This window comes from Aquila chrysaetos, chromosome 13 (assembly GCF_900496995.4).
Source record: "Aquila chrysaetos chrysaetos chromosome 13, bAquChr1.4, whole genome shotgun sequence".
Taxonomy (NCBI): domain Eukaryota; kingdom Metazoa; phylum Chordata; class Aves; order Accipitriformes; family Accipitridae; genus Aquila; species Aquila chrysaetos.
The window spans coordinates 23,506,926-23,528,022 of NC_044016.1; the positions used below are offsets into that span (position 1 = coordinate 23,506,926).

The 21,097-nt window shown below is 36.3% G+C and overlaps 1 protein-coding gene across 11 annotated transcripts in view; it reads left to right on the plus strand.

Moving 5' to 3' along the window:
- Window positions 1-21,097, plus strand: part of HEATR5B (HEAT repeat containing 5B) — a 60,600-nt gene that overhangs the window by 24,822 nt on the left and 14,681 nt on the right. For 8 of the 11 annotated variants that reach the window (XR_003926323.2, XM_030035318.2, XM_030035320.2 and 5 more), the window contains 13 exons: window positions 908-1,067; window positions 3,848-4,037; window positions 5,403-5,572; window positions 7,917-8,061; window positions 8,942-9,181; window positions 11,035-11,286; window positions 13,349-13,530; window positions 14,635-14,703; window positions 16,919-17,098; window positions 18,405-18,642; window positions 19,273-19,533; window positions 20,516-20,643; window positions 20,830-20,974. Coding sequence is in view for 9 of the 11 variants with exons in the window: in XM_030035318.2 (XP_029891178.1) it covers window positions 908-1,067; window positions 3,848-4,037; window positions 5,403-5,572; window positions 7,917-8,061; window positions 8,942-9,181; window positions 11,035-11,286; window positions 13,349-13,530; window positions 14,635-14,703; window positions 16,919-17,098; window positions 18,405-18,642; window positions 19,273-19,533; window positions 20,516-20,643; window positions 20,830-20,974 (2,360 nt within the window). In the remaining 2 variants the exon portion in view is untranslated. The remainder of the gene's footprint in view (window positions 1-907; window positions 1,068-3,847; window positions 4,038-5,402; window positions 5,573-7,916; window positions 8,062-8,941; window positions 9,182-11,034; window positions 11,287-13,348; window positions 13,531-14,634; window positions 14,704-16,918; window positions 17,099-18,404; window positions 18,643-19,272; window positions 19,534-20,515; window positions 20,644-20,829; window positions 20,975-21,097) is intronic. The other 3 variants (XR_005933882.1, XM_041128562.1, XM_030035324.2) reach the window with 1 other exon arrangement.

The following is a 21,097-nucleotide window of genomic DNA, read 5'->3' on the forward strand; positions in this document are numbered from 1 at the left end:
TAATGGTTGCCAATCTGCTGACACTGTCAAGTAATTTTTTTTATATTTGAGATTTGCATTTACTTTGTTGTTAACTAATTGGTAAGAGCATGCTTGCCTCTGATATATGAACAACCAGAAAAAAAAAAAATCTTTCTTTGTTCTAATTAGGATATCTTTCTTTTCTCTCTCTTCTCCACCTCCCTGAAAAGGTTTTAATTAAAAAGTTACTGTGTGATGTGCATTTGGAAGTAGAAGTATTATGGCAAATACTCAACAAGTCACTACTTCATGCAACTAGGTCATTCAGAATGCTATTCATTGTGGTTTAGTTTCAGTAATAAAACACTTTAAAAAAAAAAAAAAAAAAAAGCTTTATTGGAAAACTTGTAGAACTCAGCTATAGAAGAAAACAGCTGTATTAAAAAGTTATTCAGTTGACTTTGCAGTGGAAGACATAGCTGTGGATTTCTGTGTCATTTCTCAGTATGTGTTGTCATTTTTCTGTTCTTGATTCCTTTGCGCTGCAGTGGTCTAGCAGTGACTTTTCTGATTATTAAATTAGTCTGCTGTGAAAGATGGGTAAACACTAGAAAATGTTCCTATATTCTTTCACTTCCAAAACTCTTCTTCATCTAAAATGTCAAGTTCTGGCCAGGAAGAAGAAAACAACTAAATAAAAAAACAACTTAAAATATCTTTTTTTTTTTTTTTTTTTTTTTCTTCCTTCACTTGCCTTATATGTAATCTGGTTTAATAGCAATATGGATTAAGTACCTTATTTTTGCTTTTGTTGTTAAGGCTTCTCAAGATCTTGTAAGGTGGCCTGCAAAATTCTGTTAATCATTTGAACTGTTCTGGTACTTGAAGGGTTCTTTGTAACAAACTTAGTGAATTACATGATTTCCTTTTATTTAAACATTGATAGGTTAAAATCTGCTCGAGATGTTGTATCAAGAACAGGCCATTCTTTGGCTCTGGGCTGTCTCCATCGGTATGTTGGTGGAATAGGTTCTGGACAGCATCTGAAAACTAGTGTCAGTATTCTCTTGGCTTTGGCACAAGATGGAACCTCTCCTGAAGTCCAGGTAAAAAACACAGTCACCACAAAACTACTTTAAAATGTTCAGGATTAAAATTGAAAATTAAATTACCTGTTCAGATGTTCTTTAATAGAGATTGTCACATGTAAGCCAAATCATATGGATGTAGGATGTGCCAGGGAGTGTGAAGAAAGCGGAACTTTCCTTCTAAACTCTTACAATACAGAATCCCAAATATGTACTGCAATTAAAATGTAACCTTACTGTTAGTTAGGGAGGCAGTTGGAAGTGGTCACGTTAATTCAGATGGACAAGTGTCTGCTTGTCACCTGAGCCAGAGTAATTCACTGTGGGCATATTCCTAACTGACTGTAATTGTAAAGCACAGTGTGTTAGTTGTACCTTAGCTGCCTAAACTAAAGTTTTTAATAACTGGCTAATGGTTAACGTGATCAGTTACTGGAGTTTCAGGCGATCAGCAGTAGTTTTCTTTGCCAAGTAATTTCCGTATATGCGATACTGTGAACACAGTATGGCAGTACCTCATCTTTGGGGGGTTATATTATGCCAAGAAAAATGTGTTGCAAGCTAAGCTGCAGTTAGAGGCCAAGTCCAAGACAAGGCAAAGGCAGGGAGGGGTTTCTATCCACTATGGACTATAGAGATGTCATGTCTCATGAGGACAACTTGACTGCTAAAAGTTGCTGGTAGAGTAAAAAGGGGACTAAACACGCTGCTGAAAGAGCATTGCCTTTAGAGTTGCTGAATATGTATACACACTGCACAGTTCAGAAAGTTGCCTAAGTTGAAAATACTTGAAATTTGGGGGAATATGCTGTCTTTACTCTCCCAGGAGAAATTTGAGGGGTTATTGTCTTGGTATGTCTTTACTCTCCTTTAAGCATGTTTGTGGCTGCTGCTGTAAGGAGAAGAGAGGTCTAGATGGACCAGTACATCTGTCTTTACAGTAAGAAGTTGAATATTAGAGGGAAAAGTGCTGATTTTTTTTTTTTTTTTAATCCAGCAATGAAATCTATCAAAGCACTAGAATAAAAGAATTACTTCAGAAGGTGGGGGGACACACACCAAACTTTTTTTGAGTAAAAGCAAGTGTCTTGTCTGTAATTACTGTTCTTCAAAGATTATGGTGTAATTGCATGATATAACAGGTAATTTTTTGTCATTCTTTTCACAAGTTACTGCAAGGAAACAATTATCTGGAATAGTGACTGACGATAATGTTTTAGTAGCAGGAAGTTGTGTGCCCCCCATGAGTAGGGGCACTTTATACCCACAGATTAAGAAGCTGAAGCCTCAGTAACTGTACAGAATCATACTTGCACCTTGGTTTAAATTGTTACCTTGATAGAACACATACTAGAGTACCCTCTTATTTCTTTTCCTCAGGGCAATAAAAAAATAATAAAAGAATCAAGCTTATCACTTGAGAAAAAAAGCCTAGTTTTGTTTGGAGATAATGTTTAAAAAATAATAATCTATAAATACGATTCAAAGTCTCTTAAATTTCCTTAGTTGATTTAAGGTAAGACAAAGTTCCGTTTGCATGTGTAACTTATTTCACATATGACTAAGTAATTTTGAGGCATATAATTGTGTACCATTCAGTTAAAAAACAAAATGGAAAGGGTTACTGCTCTATGAATAAAATATGAAGTATAAAGGGGGACCCCAGGTGGAACTTGCATACCTACCTTATTTTCTATTGAGAATACAACACCAGGCCGCTGTGAAAAGCTAAGCTTTGCAACCTCATCCCTCACCAGATCAGTGTGGATACACAGAAACTGTATGGGAATACGAGTAATGGAAATTTGCAGGAATGAAAGGGTAAGCTGTAATGTGCTACCATTTTGTTAGGACTGTAGAAGTAGTTACATGATTGCTAGTGCTAATGTTTTTGGGTTGAATCAGAGAGGATTAAAAAAGAGCAGTTTTAAAGGCAGGTTTTCCAGCTCATTCCTAAGAGTCTAGCTTTTAACCATAATATTCTTTTAACTTAGTCTTTTCGGTGCAATTGTATCATTCATTTAATGGAAGAAGATTCTGAAATAAGATAATTTAGTAAGATATTATGGAGACACAGCTAATGCTTTCAGGTCTGTCAGGGGAATTCATTTCCTACAAAACATCAGTGACCAAAAAGACTGTCCCCTTGCCCACTTCTTGCTTTGACAATTACAATAAATTATTTTGCTCTTTTGTTATTTACTTATCTTGCAACTGAAATAGGTTGATCTTTCACCTTTTTTTTTTTCTCATCCTGTAGTACACTGCCTTTGAACATCACTGCTTTCTTCTCTTGCACCATCTAATAAGAAAATTAATTAGAACATGCATGTGAACCTTTCAACTTGTCACGAAAATCAGTTTCTACTGGAATGTCAAAGGCACTCCCCACTAAGGACTTTGTCAGCTGCCCATTTCAGACTCTACATCCAGTTTTACAGTGGAATGATTCTCTCTTTTTCTCCTGTCTTGAGTCACTCTTCTTTTTTCCTTTTTTTTAAAGTGGGTGTGATGTTTGTGTTTGTATTCTTCCTCAAAGCACCTAACCGTTTTTTGCTCAAATTCTTTGTCATCTTCATTATCCTCAAAACTGCTGATAGCCAAAGAGTATGCTAGAGATATTTGAACTCCCAGGTGATTGCCTGAGATTCTGAGACCCTTGAAACACTCCTGGAGTCAGAGTGGCTAACTAGACATGTTTAAGCAAGGACATACAGATCTAGGCTCAGTCTGCATACAAAATTGTTTAAATTTCCTGAATGTATTACTGAAAAATATTCCTTTGTTTTTTTTGATAGACCTGGTCTCTCCATTCACTTGCCCTGATAGTAGATTCTAGTGGACCAATGTACCGTGGCTATGTGGAGCCAACGCTTTCTCTAGTTCTTACTCTGCTCTTAACTGTTCCACCATCACATACGGAAGTACATCAATGCTTAGGCCGATGTCTTGGAGCTATAATAACTACTGTTGGGCCTGAGCTGCAAGGTTAGTGGGAATTTGAAGAGCAAACAAAAAAATCTAACTTGTATAAAGATAACATATTGCAGTCTTAAATGGAAGAAAATACATTTTTGTTTGTTGCAGTTGCAGGCAGGGGAGGGATGTTGACAAGTTCAGTTACAGTCCTGCAAGCAACCTCACTTCTGAACTTACTTATGACTATTTGGGGCTTTTTTGTCTGCAGTTTGAGATTTGTATAAAGAAGTTGCAGTGATGTATGGTGTTCTGGCTAATGGCAAATTTGCATGGTAGGTAAAAGATGAAAAACACTCTTGCTGCATAATTTGCTGTGTATATTTTTGTGTATAGGTGGGGCAAGAGGCAAGATTTTTCCTCCACTTTTTCAACACACGGTGATTTTATTTTTAACTGATGGCAAGAGCTTAAGTTTGACATAATTGATAATACTGTGAACTATAACTCATTGCCACTCATTCTTCATACTTCTAGATCACTGTACCTTACTACTGTAGAGAATAAGATCTTGTCATGCCAAACACTGTATCTAAAATTCTGTGTCTCAGATGGCAAAACCACAGATTTGTAACTTTGTCTAACTTGGATTTTTAGTAATATTTACACGATGGTCTTTGATGCAGTGCCAGCGGGACAGCCACTAGTGAAGTTTTAACTCTAAATAACTGGACTTAAGTTTCTAGTTATGAAAAATTTCTAGATGGTTTAATTGAACTTGTGTATCTGCTTGCTGTGTGTTAACCTTTTGATCTGGAGTGTCATTAACTTTTTAAATAAACAACAACTTATGTAGAATGTCTTCTGCAGGTTACATTTTTCTGCAATTCAAGATTTTTTATAAACCTGATGCAGTTTAATTCTTAAAATACAGAATGGGATTATTTTTCAAATTAAATACTGTTCTTTTGAATGCTTGTCCTATTAGTGTGGTGCAACTCATCTAATGGAGCTAACTAAAACCACCTGCATATATGTATGCTAGCTTAAGTGTTATTTGATATTTTAGGAAATGGTTCTGTCCATGAAATGTTGCCCACATGTATAGAATGAAAGAGACTTTCAAAATTTAAACTCGGATAGTTTTAGTGGTTTCATGTCCTGGGAAGATACTCTCAAAATATTTCTGACTTAAGATCATTGATCCAAATTTTATTTGGACAGGACATTGTTTAACTGAGCTAAAAAAGAGGTACTGAAACACTGTAATGTTTCTGTGAAGTTGTGTAGATACTAATTTGCGGTAGGAATTCAGAAAAGTTGAATGTTAATATGTGAATTTTGAAGCATTAAGAATTCTTGTTTCTCAAAGGTTTAAAGTCTACCGTTGTCATACAAAGATTTTGCTGTGTTAAGGGTATCTTATTACCTCATTAGGTAACGGAGCTACAATTTCAACAATCCGTTCGTCCTGTTTGGTGGGATGTGCAATCACACAAGACCATTCAGACTCACTTGTTCAGGCAGCTGCCATATCCTGCCTTCAGCAGCTTCATATGTTTGCACCACGGCATGTCAACCTGTCCAGTCTGGTTCCCAGTCTTTGTGTGAGTACAAAATGCATCCCTTGTGTTCCTCAAAGTTTTATGTACATGCTTAGCAGAGGACAGGAGAAGTACTTAGCAAGGATACCCATGTGTAATAAGCAAGTCACATTTGCAAAAACACTGGAGTGCAATAAAAGGATGTCTGTCCCCAAGCCATTTTAGATCTTTTTGGAACGCTGCCCAAATTGAAGTCATAGGTTCTGATTCTCTTTCACCCTAGAGAGCACAAGAAAGCAAGCATTTATATATAATATGACTGAGTAAAAAGATGCTGAAATGCTCTGTTTCCTCCAACTGATTGCATGCACAGAAGGAAGTGAGTTGGGGAAGGTAGGAGATTCTGGATTTATTTTACCACTGTCAGCATAGTAGATGCTGACATTCAAATTCTTGTGCTGCTGCTGTTAGCGTTGCTTTCTCCCTCCATTAGGGTTCTGTCAGCAAGTCCTGGCTTAAGCCTGGAAGTGAGGCAGAGGCTGGAACCCAAAACATACCAAATATGACTAAGAGGGAAGGTGTTGTCTGGGGGAGGGGGGTGGTGTCTATTAGTACTATTTTTAAAATTATTTTTTAGAGGGTTCAGCAGTTCGATACTGAGAAATTTGAAAAGCTTCTCCCTAATGTCTGTTGGATGTTTTGCAAAGTTCTTTGTGTCGTTCTTTGTAGAACTGGTGGTTCTCTGTGACCTGAAGGAGTGCAATCCTACTTATGTCAACATTGGACCTTTTTCTTAATCTGCAATCCAGACTTTCCCTAGGGCATCCTCTCATTGTTACATGCTTCCCCCTCCGCACTGAACCTTGCTCCTCACCCCTGGTGGAGCACTCCTGAGAGTGCAGTGTGTTCCCAGAATCTGTCGCTTGTTCTTTCACAGAATTTTGCATGAAAGGGGTGCAGCGTACCCAAAAGTAGGTAGACCCTTCTGTATGAATACAATGTACAACGTGACAAACAATCCCTATAGCCATTTACTCTGTAAGTACCAGTGGTTAATATTACAGACAATGAAGTTCATACAGGAATGACTAGTGCTGTTTCGAAAACTTTTCCCAGGGTTTTCTGCTGTCTCTTTCCTGTTCCTTTATGGTCCTCTGCTAAACAAAAGCTATTTTCCTTCTCTTTTTTTCATATTCCTTATTTCCAAGTCATACTTAGTTTGATAAGTTTTCCTCTGAATTGTCTTGTGTATTTTTTTATACTGCAAATACATAGATTTGTAGGCAAGGTCTGCCTTATCTGCCCCATTAGCAAACTCTTCATTGCTTTCTAACTCACTTTTGAATAGAATTAATGAATTAATGCCAGGTATCAAAATCAAACCCCCCAGTTCCACAATGTAGTTTCATTTCTTCTTCCTGCATTGCCTTCATAACCACTAGTTGTTTGCTTTGTAACTTAAAACGGGGAATACTCTTTCCATTAATTAAATCCCCCAAATGTTATGTGTTTTAGTTCCATTAAAACAACCTCACTGTGAAATTTAGAGGTTCTTTAAAGTCTGGGGTTTTTTTCAGGACTAAAATCTTGTATATTCATATATGGAACAAAGATCTACTGTTAAAGTGCTTTATAAACTATACAGCCCTTTCATTTAGGAAAGCAATTTCCATCCACATAATAACCTAATACCAAGAAAGCAAATGTGTATTTGGTTTATTAAAAACAAATTCCCCAGGGTAAATCAAGAATCAGAGTTCCTTAAAGAGCACTCTTCTCTTCCACTGTGGAAAAACATACAGTTCTCTGTGCAGCTACTTCTCAGGAAAATAGGGACCATGCACAATTCTTCTATAAGAAAAATATTTGCTTGTACTTGAGGTGATTCAAAAGGAATTAGAAGCCAGTGTTGGTTAGCAAAGAAATCTAAAGCTGTCTTACTGAGAGGCACTTATAAAAACTTGCACTATAAATTCTGTTACAAGTTTGAAATAGAAGTTTTTATGATAGCTCTCATGTGTGGTGCATCTGATGATGGCTTTTTGTTTAAAAGAATGTGATTTACAGCTATAGTAGAATATGAGGTTGAGTAGTGCTGAAGAGTGTAACAGATTGGAAAGTATAATTAGTCTAAATCACACTGGCACAATAGTTGCAATATTTAAGCTCTTATCTCTTTAACCAGATAACAGCTGTCAGCTCTGTATATATCAGCTTTATTTTCATATTCTTACATTATAAAAAGTGCTTACTTCTGAACTTTCAAGATATTGTAAAGAGCTTTGTACCCAGCAGCTCACACATGGGCATATAATTGAAAAGTAGAATGCTGTTAGTCCTTAGCAGCACTGATTTATTGATGTGGGGGTGCAGCAGTTCACTCACCTGTAATGGTTCTGATTTTTAGGTTCATTTGTGCAGTTCCCACTTGCTGCTTCGCCGGGCTGCAGTTGCATGTTTACGACAGCTTGCTCAGAGGGAAGCAGCAGAAGTATGTGAATATGCCATGAGCTTAGCAAAAAATGCTGGAGACAAAGAAAACAGTGGCATCAGTAAGTATTTCTTTCATGTGGCCTTTTTGTAACAGTTGAGCACACATATGTGTGTTTATACTTGGTTTGCTTTCAGAGAGGGGGAGACCCCCCCCCCCCCCCAACAACAGAAAAAAACCCTAAAACTGTCCCTTCCAGCTCCAATAACTTCTGTCCACACCTCTGCTTACCTCTTGAATTTCACTTGTCGTTTAGCTTTTTGTAAAGTTCGGACTTAAAATTCTCTGCCCCATTAAGACTGGCAATCAGATAGGGAGCACAGTGTATCTGCAGTGGAAACATTTTACAGTTTTTCTGGTACTGTAGGTCTTGCTCTTTTGAAAATTAACTTAATTGTATGCTCTTTGATTGAGATACCTGGTTGTGTTATATTCTGTTAGCAGCACGTCTGCAAAGCCTGTGGACTTTGCTGGTTGGTTCAATTCATACATGTATCATTTTATTCTGAAAACAGGAGGCTCAACAGTGTTGATCAGCACAGTCTTCATAAAAACACGGAATCGTGATCTTATTCATATTAAATCACACGAGTTAAGTCTGTCTCTGGAAAGATTCTTTAGAGTCCAGTACTATTAGGGGTTTTTACAAATTCATGGGGTATGTACCTTGAAGAGAGAGAGGTTTGGTTTGGGGTTTTTTTGGTTTGTTTTTTTTTGAAGTAATACTAGGAGGTGTTACTTGCTTTGCAGAAAATAAATTACATGAATTGCTGTATTAAAATCTTTCTGGTGTTAATTCAGAAGAAATTCAGTAACATCGTGGTGTATCATTGCGTGAACTATACATACACAAATACACAATGTCCAATTCTAGTCTGTTATTCCAAATTCTAAAACTGAGTTAGTGATTTCAGAAAAGATTTCTCATTATGGCTTTGCAGATATTAATCCTTTCGCACCAGGAGCTGGTTCTCGGCGAGATGCTCATTCCCGGCATCAGGGGGTTAATATAAAAGAGACAGGCCTCGAAGGTGTCCTTTTTGGAATGTTGGATCGGGAGACTGATCGGAAGTTGTGCTCAGATATCCACGATACTCTGGGACATATGCTTTCATCACTGGCAGTAGAAAACCTTTCTCACTGGCTAATGCTTTGTAAGGATGTCCTTGCAGCTTCCAGTGGTAAGTGTTCTATAGCGTTCACATAAACGACAGTACGTCCTTAGGATTAGCATCTTCTGGCAATATTTGTTTGGATCTAGTTTTTTATCCTAGTTAAGATGTAGCTTATATTATATATAGAACTTTGATTATAGTGCATTAAAACTTCCTTAGAAAGAAGAAATTATCAATGTTATGTTAAGTTTTAGAATATTGCTTTTAAGATTAGGAAGTTAGCTGCCTTAAAGTAGGATTTTCAGCAGAGAAGCAGTGTGATTATTACTCTGACATTTTAGTATCTCAGTGAAAGCACTCATATTCTTTTTAGCCTTTATACATCAGGACCATACAGAAAGAGGGGTGCTGTACACACTCTGACCTTTCTTTTATGAGGTTTTGTGAGTTACTGATGTGATGATGGGTTACCATGGTGATGAAACTTTTGCTTGTTGTTCAGCTTTGCGGACTTGTTTGCACAGATCTTGTCCTCAGAGACCTTATTCCTGTTTTTCAGCTTATAGGATGGTTGTGATGCAGATTCTGCTCATTTCCCTTGCATTTATACTTGTTTATTGGCATACTGTGAGTTCATCCTGAAGCTCTTTCTAAATGTTGCCAGCTTTATGTCTACTGATGAGTAATGCTACCAATGATTTCTTTATGCAATGTAGTTACCATATATCTGCCCAGTGAGAAAGACCTTGTTTCCCAAGTTTGAAGTTGGCATGTCCTTTTCTTATTTCATGTGGGATGGGTTTTAAAGTTTTTAACATGGTTGTCCAATCTCTTATTTATTTATTAGTAGGTGCAATAAACTCTGAGAGAAACATATTTAAATAAATTTCTCTCAGCTGTATTTTAAGCCAGCAACTTCATGTTGAACTCCTTTGATCCAACTAACTGGCATATGAACAAAATCTGGTTTGCTTTTTAAGCACATAAGGTCCTGGATGCCTTCTGAAAACACTCTTCTTGTGAACTGACGTCATCCATGTTTGATTTGCCATAGCCTCTTTCTTTCTTTATTGAATGTCTTGGCTCTTCAGCTGCTTAAATTTAGACTTTCTAAGAAGCATGCCTTAGTTGGGGTGGGTTAGGTTACCCTTGCAATAACTTCTTCTCATTTTCCTCTAGTTATTGCCAGAGTAATTTTTGTCAGTATCTTGGCATTTTGGTAATTTAGACCTTGTCATTGAGATTTTATGTTCTCATTTCTGAATAGTAGAAGTGTATATGCATGTTTGATGAGCTGGTTTTTGTCCCTGTTTGGATTTTGTTTTTTTTTTTAATGTGATCCCTGAGATAATTTTATTTTCTGAAATGAAGTCTCACAGCCACACTTAGAGAAAAGAATTTTTTGAATGTTAAGCACATTTGTGGGTGCCATAAACTGCCTACTTGGTTGTGTATCTGTCCCATGGCATGGAACTTCTTAGTTTTGTTTGTTTAACATGCACTCTAGCTTTTACTTGAAACAGGAGCTGAATAGTTAAAAGCCAAGCTTTCTTTGGTTCTGAGTCTGGTAATCTCCTTACCCTGTTTATTGGCAATTTTAATAGATTAATTTTCACAGCTGAGAAGTTTAGATATGGGATTCAGCTGTAGTTGGTATCTGTGGAGAATTAATGGTACAGGAATTTATTTCATATCATTTAAGCTAAATAAAGGGTAATATAGCCCAGATTAAAGGTGAAAAACATTTTGTTTACTGATATTCCTGTGCCTTTCGACATTTTTCAAATGTTGTTGTTTCAACAGAAGTATCAGTTTGTTTTGAATCAGAGTGTAAGGAAAGGCTTGAATATGTCCTTAGCTGTCTTCTGTGGATTGCAAAAGTGGGATTTTTTTTTTTTTTTAATTGTTCACTGTTACAGACATGAGCACTGCTGCTCCCTTGGGAGGAGGGAAGGATGAAGAATCTGAGAAGAAGGATGAGATGGACGACGATACAATGTTTACCACCTTGGGCGAAGACGATAAATCCAAGCCTTCTGTAGCACCTCGCTGGGCAACTCGTGTGTTTGCAGCAGACTGTCTGTGCCGAGTTATCATGCTGTGTGAGAATGCGAACAAGGCGCACTTTGATCTGGCACTGGCTCGTTCAGCCAGACTTAAAAACCCAAAAAGTAATTACAGAATGTGCATTTTTGGTTTTGTTTTTAATTTTTTATTTTATTTTTGACACCTTTTTACAGCTTAAGATTATACAACCAAGAAAAAAATATAAGCAGTTACCCTTTCACTTGAATGGTTAAAAACAAAGGAAATGGCCAGCAAAAGTCAATAAAACTGTAGTTGTATAACCACTGTAGTTACCGTACTATGAACACAAAGAATGAGGTTTGCTGGAGAGTATAAATTGACAGACTGGTCTGCTTGGGAAAAAAAACCCTTAGATTTGCAACCCTTTTCTCCAGTCTGAAATAGAAGCAGTATCTTCTAGCTAAGGGTGAGCTGGGAACAGTTTCTGAGTTTAACATAATGATAGTAATGAATTAGACTTCAGAGATTATTTTGGCATCTCCAGACTGAAGGGATGCTAGGAAAAAAGAAAGAGATAAGGCCAGGTAATTATTGATGTGGCATTGGTTGCGGAGAGAGGGGTGTGGGAGGGAGTTATAATAAGACATGGACACAGCTGCTTTATAAAGTTCATTCTTTTGGTATCCATGAGAGTGATGAATATTAGTTTTAAAGCTCATGTTTTGAAGGTACTTTTATGAGTTAGAGGATCAAAATTGAGAGGTTAGAGATGAGATAGTTGTTTTGTGAAAAAACGTTAACAGATGTTAGGAGGTTTCTGTTCTTGAGTTGCCCATTTGTATTGTTTCTGGTGCATAGTGATTGTTTGCTTTCACCCATGTAGTGCTCATGAGGACTCTGTGCATGTAGGATGAATATCATGAGCATCCTAGAATGCATGGGATTAATGGATTTTAGTGTCTGTGTTGTTGAGGGTGTCTGTTATGATATGGAGATTTATCAAGTCTTTCCTTGTGTTGCTTTGATGCAGTCTGGTTCCTGCACTGTGCATTGGTTTTGTGAGATCTTGTTTCTGACTTGATTTGAGGCTGAGGTCACTGTTTGAAGACTAAGAGGGAAGAGTTTTGAGAAAGTTTATTTTGAGATGGCGTTGTATTATAGAGAACATCATGAAATAACTGCTGCTTATAGGATGCTGCAGAGGATTGCATATAATAATCCTGAGAATTTACATCTCTGGATTTATTTAAAGTGAACTTGATGTGTTTGGTATCATTGTAAAAAGGAAAACTCAGCAAACTTCTACCCCCCAACTTCAACTTCCAAAATATTTAAATTTTACTAACAGCTGTGACAGTCTGAAAAAGTAAGTGCAGACTTTACCACTTCGTAGTTTTTAAGTAATTTCCAGTCTGTCTTTACTGACATGCCTCCAAAAAGTTTCAGCTACAAAATAAACTTTTCTTTTTTGCCTTGAGACTTGAAAATATTTAGAGCTTTCATAATTTGTGGGTTTTGTTAGTCACCCTGGATATTATGTTTTTAGATAATTTATTTTCATATTAGTTGTACAACATCTGGTAATTTTATATTGAGAGTAAGGAAAGAAATAAAATGAATAAATAGAGAAGAAGAATCCTTTCAGAAATGTTACTGAGTTAGATATTGTTCTTTTCTGCATGTTGTCTGCTGCTCACTTACAGGCTTGGATGTGGCTTTTGGGAGCAGAACTAGAGGCAGTCAGTTTTTCGGTGTTTAAACTTGACGAGGTTTTCCTGTATCAGCAGGGGTCACTGTAAGCATAGGACTCAAACAGGAATTTACTTGAAGATTTTTTGTAGGGTTGGGGGGGGGCGAGATTGCTAAAATTAGCTTTACTAAATGTTCTCTTCTAAGCTATTCAGCCACATTTACATACTCTATTCAATGCAACTTCTGTATATCATATATTTAATTTTGTTTCAAATTTGTGCTTAATTTTTAAGGTTGTCTGAGGAATAGAAGCCCTTGTATCACTTTAAGGGGTGGGAAAAAAAAGAAAGAAAAATAGGTTACATTCTTTCCTGCCTTCCTCCATACCCTAAAAGTGGACCTTTGAAAAAGACTAGGTAAAATTTGTACATGTCAATGAGGAAAATGTTACAAATATCCATCATGTTTTCTATCTTTTAAGTCACTAAATAGTTCTTTCTGTTTTGTTCTAAGATGACTTCTTAGTACTGCATCTCTCTGACCTTATTCGAATGGCATTCATGGCTGCAACTGATCACAGCAACCAGTTACGAATGGCGGGTCTTCAAGCTCTTGAAGACATTATCAAGAAATTTGCATTGGTTCCTGAGCCAGAGTTTCCAGGCCATGTGATACTGGAGCAGTATCAGGCTAATGTGAGACCTCCTTTATAAGTTCAGGAAATTGTATATTTATGCCAATATGCCAGTATTAACTTTGAGAACATTTTATAACTTCAGAATGCATGTGAAGAGATTTTTGTATGTGAAAACGTACTGAAGAGACACTTCTATTTACCTCTTCGAAATTTATTTTTGTATCTCTTCCTATTTATTGTAATTTAGTAGCTGACTTAAGTAAAAATTCAGTAGCTATTGATTCTTGAAAGCCAAATATTACAAGTTACATTTAATTTTGGCAAGAGTGGCATTTCATTTTTGGAATTAGGAATTGGAAAATAACGCTGATTCAGTTCCAGACTGAATCTAATAAATCTGTTTTCTTGGTAATTAATGAATATACTTCTGTTTAAATGAAAGCTACAAAAGTACAGGAATGGGAAGTGGGCAGTTGAAGATTTATTTTGGGGTATTATTGCTTTATTTTGTTGCATAGCTTAACTCTTTCACCTCTTTTGTCTTCACTGTGTCTTCAAGGTCTCTGCAAATACTTTCTAAAGGCAGGCTTTCATCCTTTTCACTTCCTGCCTTTTTCTTTTTCCTTCTGTGGTGCTGTAACCATTGCTTTTGTCTCTTTGACTCCATTCCTTTTGTTTCAGAAAAATGCTGCCTTGTAACAACTGCCTGAAAGGTTTTTTTGTTAGTATTTGTCATTTTGGGAACTTGATGCAAATCCAACCATAAACATTTGATTTCACATCATTCTTCCTTTGGACATCAAAAAGTCATTGGCTTCTTGAGCCTTAGTGTAAATTGCACCTGTAATACTTTAATGAATAAAAGAATATCCATTAACAGAAGGAAGATAATACCACATATTTCACAAAGGTAGTTGAGGCTTAAAAACGCAATGGGCAAGCAGGAAAAAACTGGTTTAGGATTTTGATGTTGTTTAAACAATACTATTGCAAATGTCTGCTAGACAGCACGGATAAGTTTGGGGTGTAACTATAATGCCAAAATTGGCAGTCTTGTCTTGCTTGTTCTGTATATGTGATTGAGCCTTAAACAGGTGAGATGAAGAATGTTGTGTCACTGTTGTTTTAGTTGATTTTTTTAAATTTTTCTTCCTGTCAACAGGTTGGAGCTGCTCTGAGGCCAGCTTTTTCCCAAGATACACCATCTGATATAACTGCAAAGGCCTGCCAGGTACAGAGGAAAATGTTCAGATAGTATAAGACAAACTGATATTCCTTCTCTTTGGAAGAAGGGTGCAGAAGAGAAGTAGTAGCAAATGGCTGGAAAATTTTGTAAACCTAAGCCGTGATGTTCTTGCAACATCTTTTAGTCTCCTAGTAACATATTTTGTTCCTCAGAAGTGCAGAAGTCCTTTTAGGGAGCTATGTCAGGAAATACTTAGTCTTTCTGAAACTAATTATGTCAGTAATGATGTCAATTCTTCATTTGTTGCTAAAAGAAAAAAAAAAAGAGAAAAAAACCCTTGCTTAATGAGACCAATAGTAATATATTTATTGAGATGCCTTTCAGTCTGACCAAATATTCAGATTACTAATAACTTACCTTTAAACACTAAACTTCCATTCTGATTAATACTCTATTTTAGATTTTAAAAGATCTGAGCATTCTCATTACAGTCATAGTAACAACCTCTCAGTGAAAATTCAGTGAAAGATTTTTTGTGTGTGTGTGTGTGTGTTTTTTCTTGAGTGTGATCTTGTGCTACTATAGTTTAAAACAGCTATCAGCAACATAGCTGTAGTAGTATCTGGTATGTGGTTTACACAGCTAAATTACTACTGTAGTTTAAATCAGCAGTTTAATTAGCTATGCAAACATCAGTTTTAAAACAATAACTTTGTGTATGTGAGTTTTGTTTAGTAAATCTAGGTCCAGCAGGACTGTGGTTTTGTGGTGGTGTTTTATACTCTTAATTTCCAGCAAAACTTGTAAGGATAGATCAAATATGGCATAATTTGGTATCTATACATAGGAAAGAATGTGCTTGTCTTACCTCACAGAATGTTTCTGTGCATTTAAAGCTGGATGAAGAGGCATTTTGTGTGAAAACATGTAACATTCCTTATAACTTGTCAAAATCTTTCTTATTCAACCAGTTTCAAAGTGGATGTGTGCACTTACAGGACCAAATGGTTAGAGATGAGGTTTGGATATTTAACTCTCTCTAGAAGTTACATGGACAGAGATGAGCTGCACTGAATGAGTTTGATGTTGTTATAGTTTTATGTCATTACTGAAACAGGTGTTGATTTGCCCAGCAGCAGGAGTGAAGCTGGTCTTAGTCCTACTGTGAATGAATTACGGATTTGTGACAGATTTTCAGCAGCCTTGTCCTGTGAACCTTCGGGATGCTTTTTTTGTTTGTGTTTACTTTACTTTAAATATATTCATCATTCCAGATCATGAGAGGCATTTCCCCAAAGTTTTTCATGGAACTGGTTCTCTAAAAGCAAAATAAATAAATTGGAGATAGGACAAAAATGCCATGAAAAAAGAGTTTGTAAAACCTGAACCACTTGAGTTCTGTGGGTTTTTTTTTGCTTCTGTTCCTTATCCTGATAGAGTCGCCACCAGAATCAAAGCAGCTCTTCTGAAAGAATTTTTCCCTATTTGTAGAAAAGCAGCTGCACCAGAATTCTTTTATAGCCTGAGTTATGTCTGGGCGTGAATGTGTTGCAGAGGATGAATGCCAATGTATAGCACTAGACAGGAATAGCTGATCTGTATGATGTTTGTATTTTAAGTACCTGTTTGGGTCCATTTAATTCAAATGAAAAGTGGGGAGACACCCAACTGTCTGTCGCCCATGTCTCCAATTGATTGTTCTACATTTAGAACTGTTGGTTCCAGATCAGAGTCCAGTTGCTTAAAGATTTTTATTTCACTCATTTCTGGGTGTTTTCCTGACATTAACGATCTTGAAAGCTTCTCATTAGTATAGAGCCTTGATACATAATTTGAGAGGTGTGGGTTTTTAAAGGTGTACTTTTATTGATTGCTGTCCAATATATTCTTCACAGTAAATGCAATGACCCCATTACGTGAATGATTTGACCAGACGCTTGGGAACAGAATAAAAAAATTATTACTTATTTATGGAGGATTAAAAAACTATTTTAAATATTTTCCATGTGTCTACTAAGGTCCATTTTAATATACTTTGTAAATACGGCCTTTGTAACCACTCACCTAAGTAATTCTGTTATCAGGGGTAGGGAGAAAATAAGAAAAACCTTGGAATTTTTATATTAAGCAGGAAAAGAGCTGCTAAGTTTTTTGTGGTGGTTGTTTTGGGTTCTGTTTTCTTAGAGGGCTGGAGTTTTTTTCATTTATAAGGTTGTTGGTTTTTTGCTAGTTTAGAATGACTCTAAACTTTGTTGTCTAGGTATGTAGTGCTTGGATAGGAAGTGGCGTTGTAAGTGACCTGAATGATCTCCGCCGAGTTCACAATCTTCTTGTCTCTTCCCTGGATAAAGTGCAAGCAGGAAAGGGTTCTTCTAGCCAGCTTTACCGAGAGAGTGCAACTACTATGGAAAAACTTGCAGTTCTGAAAGCATGGGCTGAGGTAAACATTGACCATTAAATCTTTAAAAGTTTGAAAAGATTTTGCAGCGTAATAGCAGCCTTACACCTCACTGGCTGAACAGCCAGTGAGCCTTGCACCTGCCCTCCTTCTTACCTGTTGCAATTCCACTACTGTGAGGCTTTCATATCTCTATCTTTCTCTGTTCCTTTTTCTGCCATTCTGTCAATCCATTTTTACAGTGAGGCTTGATTGTTCTTTGTTTTACTGCACTTTTCTGTATTAAAGTATACACTCATACCCTCTCGGATTTTGATTTTCCTTCCATCTTTGCTCTTAAACTTAAAAAAACAAAACCCAAACAACATTAAAATATATTCTGAGAAAATATTGCAGTTAATTAACTGGGAGTTTATCACAGTGTTTGTAATAAATTACAGGCTTAATGTAGATATTGTTGGGGAATGGCTGGAATATGAGAAATCTTCCAACTATTTACAAAAAACAGTTAGCACTACTTACATTGCCTTGCTTCCCAAAATGTTACCTGCATGCTGTAGAGCTCTACATATAAGTACACAAATGGTATTTTGGTTTCTGTTACTGTAGTACTTAAAGGTTTGGTTTTTCTTTTCATTAAATTTTCTTGGAAGTTACTTTTGAAATTACAAAGGAAAGTATTAACATTTCAGCTGTGTAATGTTAATCACCCCATACTGTAATTTTCAGCTTTGCTATGGAGCATCTGTTGTGTGAAGACACTTACTTCTATTTCTTTTCTAAAAATGCTTATTTTTACTGTATTTTTCTGAATTTTCTGCTTATTCCCATATTTATCTATGTTTTTGAAAATCCTTTTATTCTTTCATAGCATCTGTCAAAGACAAACCTATAAATGTTCTTGTATTCATGTAACACATTTAAAGCCATTTTCATGTCTTTGATACCTAATCTGCTCCCAAAAAGTGACAATTACTGTAATTTATCTAGTAGTTCTTAATGTAGATTGAAGAAACCTTTGCAATAAGCATGCATTGATCTAATTAAATCAGTTATTCAAATCAATATGTCTGTGTAGAGCAGCAGTAATTGACGTTTTTTAGAAAAAAGTGTGTAGTCAGATTGTTTTAGGAAAGTGCCATTTATGCCCCTGAGTGTTACATACTGGTAGAAATAAAAGAAAAAATATTTAAATAAAACGTAATTGTATTGCAATACTCTTTTTCCCAGTCATTTTCCAGTGAGTCATCTGCGTATGGAATCTGTTACTTTCACATGGGAGAGACTGCTGCTTTTTTTTCTTTTTAGGATCTCACAGCATGTACTTTCATATCTGGTTTTCTTCTAGGTGTACGTTGTTGCCATGAAAATTAAGAAAGAAGCAGAGACCAAACCAAAGCGTGTTTTAAAGAGCACAGAGGAGGATGAGGATGATTTTGGTACTGTAGATGAGTTGCCACCAGACAGTTTGATAACACTTGTACAACCTGAACTGCCTGCACTTAGCCGTCTCTGGTTAGCTGCACTGAAAGATTATGCTCTTTTAACTTTACCAGCTGAATTTGCTACACAGCTTCCACCAGATGGTAAGCACTGGAATTTCTTTTTGTGGTGTTGTGAAAAACAGAAAGAAACCCTTAGTTGAGACTTCAAAATTCTGTAAATTATTTGGCAGGCATGTTTTTTATGCAAGCGATAAAATTCTGCCGATGTGTAATAAGAAAGTATGTTTGAAGTTTGCGTGTGCTTTTTTCCTTTAATCTGCAATGAAGATATTATTTATCTGAATCACAGAGATGATTAAAACCATGTCTTTGTAGAATTAAGAATACTTCTACACCTCTAATACTTTGATATCAAATGCAAAGAGATGTTTACTGTAAGAAAAACATCTTGAGATTAGCCCTTGAGATCAGAGCAGATACCGTCTTATAATATTTTACTGAGTTAAGAATGCATCTTCTATATGAAAAATGCTGCAAGACCTGATGACCTTGCCTGCCTTTCTTGCTCTCTGCTTACTGTTCCACTGTGGCCATTGCACTGTCTTATGAGAGGTACTAACGTTGCTCCTTCACAAGGAGAATTGGAATGCACTGTCACTAACAAGGATTACGTCTGAATATGTACGTTATCAAACGTGTACAGAGTATGTGCTTTTTGTCTATTACTTGCAGAGAATTTCAGAATTTACCTTTGCTTTGCTAATTTAATAGGGGGAGCATTTTACACTCCAGAAACAATTGATACAGCTAGACTGCATTACCGAAACTCCTGGGCTCCCATACTACATGCAGTTGCGCTTTGGCTAAACAGTACAGGGTTTAATGCTTCAGAGTCAACAGAAGAGACTGCTGCAGCAATGCCCAATTCACAGAAATGTGCTACAGCCATTATGTTAAACCAGACACCTGGAACTCCACCTACTGCTAAATCTTTGCCGGAGATAAACAAAGACCGAATGCACTTAATTTTGGGTAAGAGTTATAAGTTTAGAGTTCAGTAGCAGCAGATTATGGTATGAAATGGTATGGGAATAAGAAAAGATACTTTGACTTGAAATCTGGGAAGTTTAAAATGCATCACATCTGGACAGTAATGTTTCAAAGTACCTCTGACTCGTCCTCTCCATAGCTCTCTGCCTTCTGTGTTCTTCATAGCTTTGACAGATTATTTGTTGGTGTGATTATTGTTGTTTTTATAGACAAGTTGTATATCTAGTTTATTTATGTAATTGAATAAAATGAGTAGGAACTGTTCTACACTGCAATATAATTCAGATGATACAAAATATTATGCTTCAAAGACACAAAAGCTGTAAGGTTAATTGAAGTACACACCCTCATAAAAACCCAGTTCAGTAGAGATGGATATTTGTCAGGTCACATGGAGTAGCTTTTGCATCAGTTTTTCATCTGAGAGTAGCACTCACTGTTTCCCTTTGTTGTTATCTAACAGCTTTAAGAGGTGGATGTGATCACTTATTCTGAGGAATGTCAACAGTTTGCTGAGATATATAGATATTTAAAACCAGAATTAAGTGCCATATGTATAATATGAATATTGGATGATTTCTGAGGCTTAACTTCATCTCAGTTATCTTTAAATTTAAGAGTTAAATTAAATAAAACTCAGTTTACAATTGAAGGATTCAGAATTCTGATTTACAGATCTTTAGAACAAAGTGTGGATTTCCATTCAGTAATCGTAAGTTGCTTGCTGTCACTGTTTAATATTTTTCCTGCTAAATTTTGGGGAAGACATGATGCAGAAGAGAAAGCGAATACAACTCTGTTTCTAATAGATAAACTCTCTTTTCCTTTAAAGGAAGAAGAATTGAGAAAAACGTGTATCTTTCTAAATTTGTTAAGAATCTGCTGTACTTACAAATAAATTTAAAAAAAGAAAACTTGATTTTATGATGATGTGAACATTCTTTTTAATTATTGCTCTTTTCAGGTGTTAGTATACAGTTTCTGTGTTCCCCACGACCTGAAGAGCCTGTTGAGCATGTTACATCTTGTTTACAAGCACTTCATACTTTATTGGATTCCCCTTGTGCCAGGATCCATATTGCAGAGGATCAGGTACTGTATGAGCATGTTGTAACAATCAGCTTTTTCTAGGTGTTGGTCTTTCATCTGCGATGATTACAAAAGCTGTAATTATTCATATGTGAGAAAAGTATTTCCTCATCATAAGCAAGTGATATAACAATTAGGAATTGTTAAGTCCTAACTAATTTTTTTTATATGTGTTTTGTTTTACTGTAGCTCCTTGGTGTTGAACTCTTGAGTGTGCTTCACCGACTCCTCCTGACCTGGGATCCTCCTTCAGTGCAGCTACTGGTTACAGGAGTTGTCCAGCAGATAGTAAGAGCAGCTCAAGATTATTTGCAGGAAAAAAGGAACACCCTAAGTAAGATTTTGAAAACACGGCTTGCTTTGCAGAGTAAATAAGCAACAGGTTTTCATATTGGGAAAGGAACTCAAATACATTAGAGTATGGTTACACTGAGGAGGAAAATGCTGTGTATTCCAC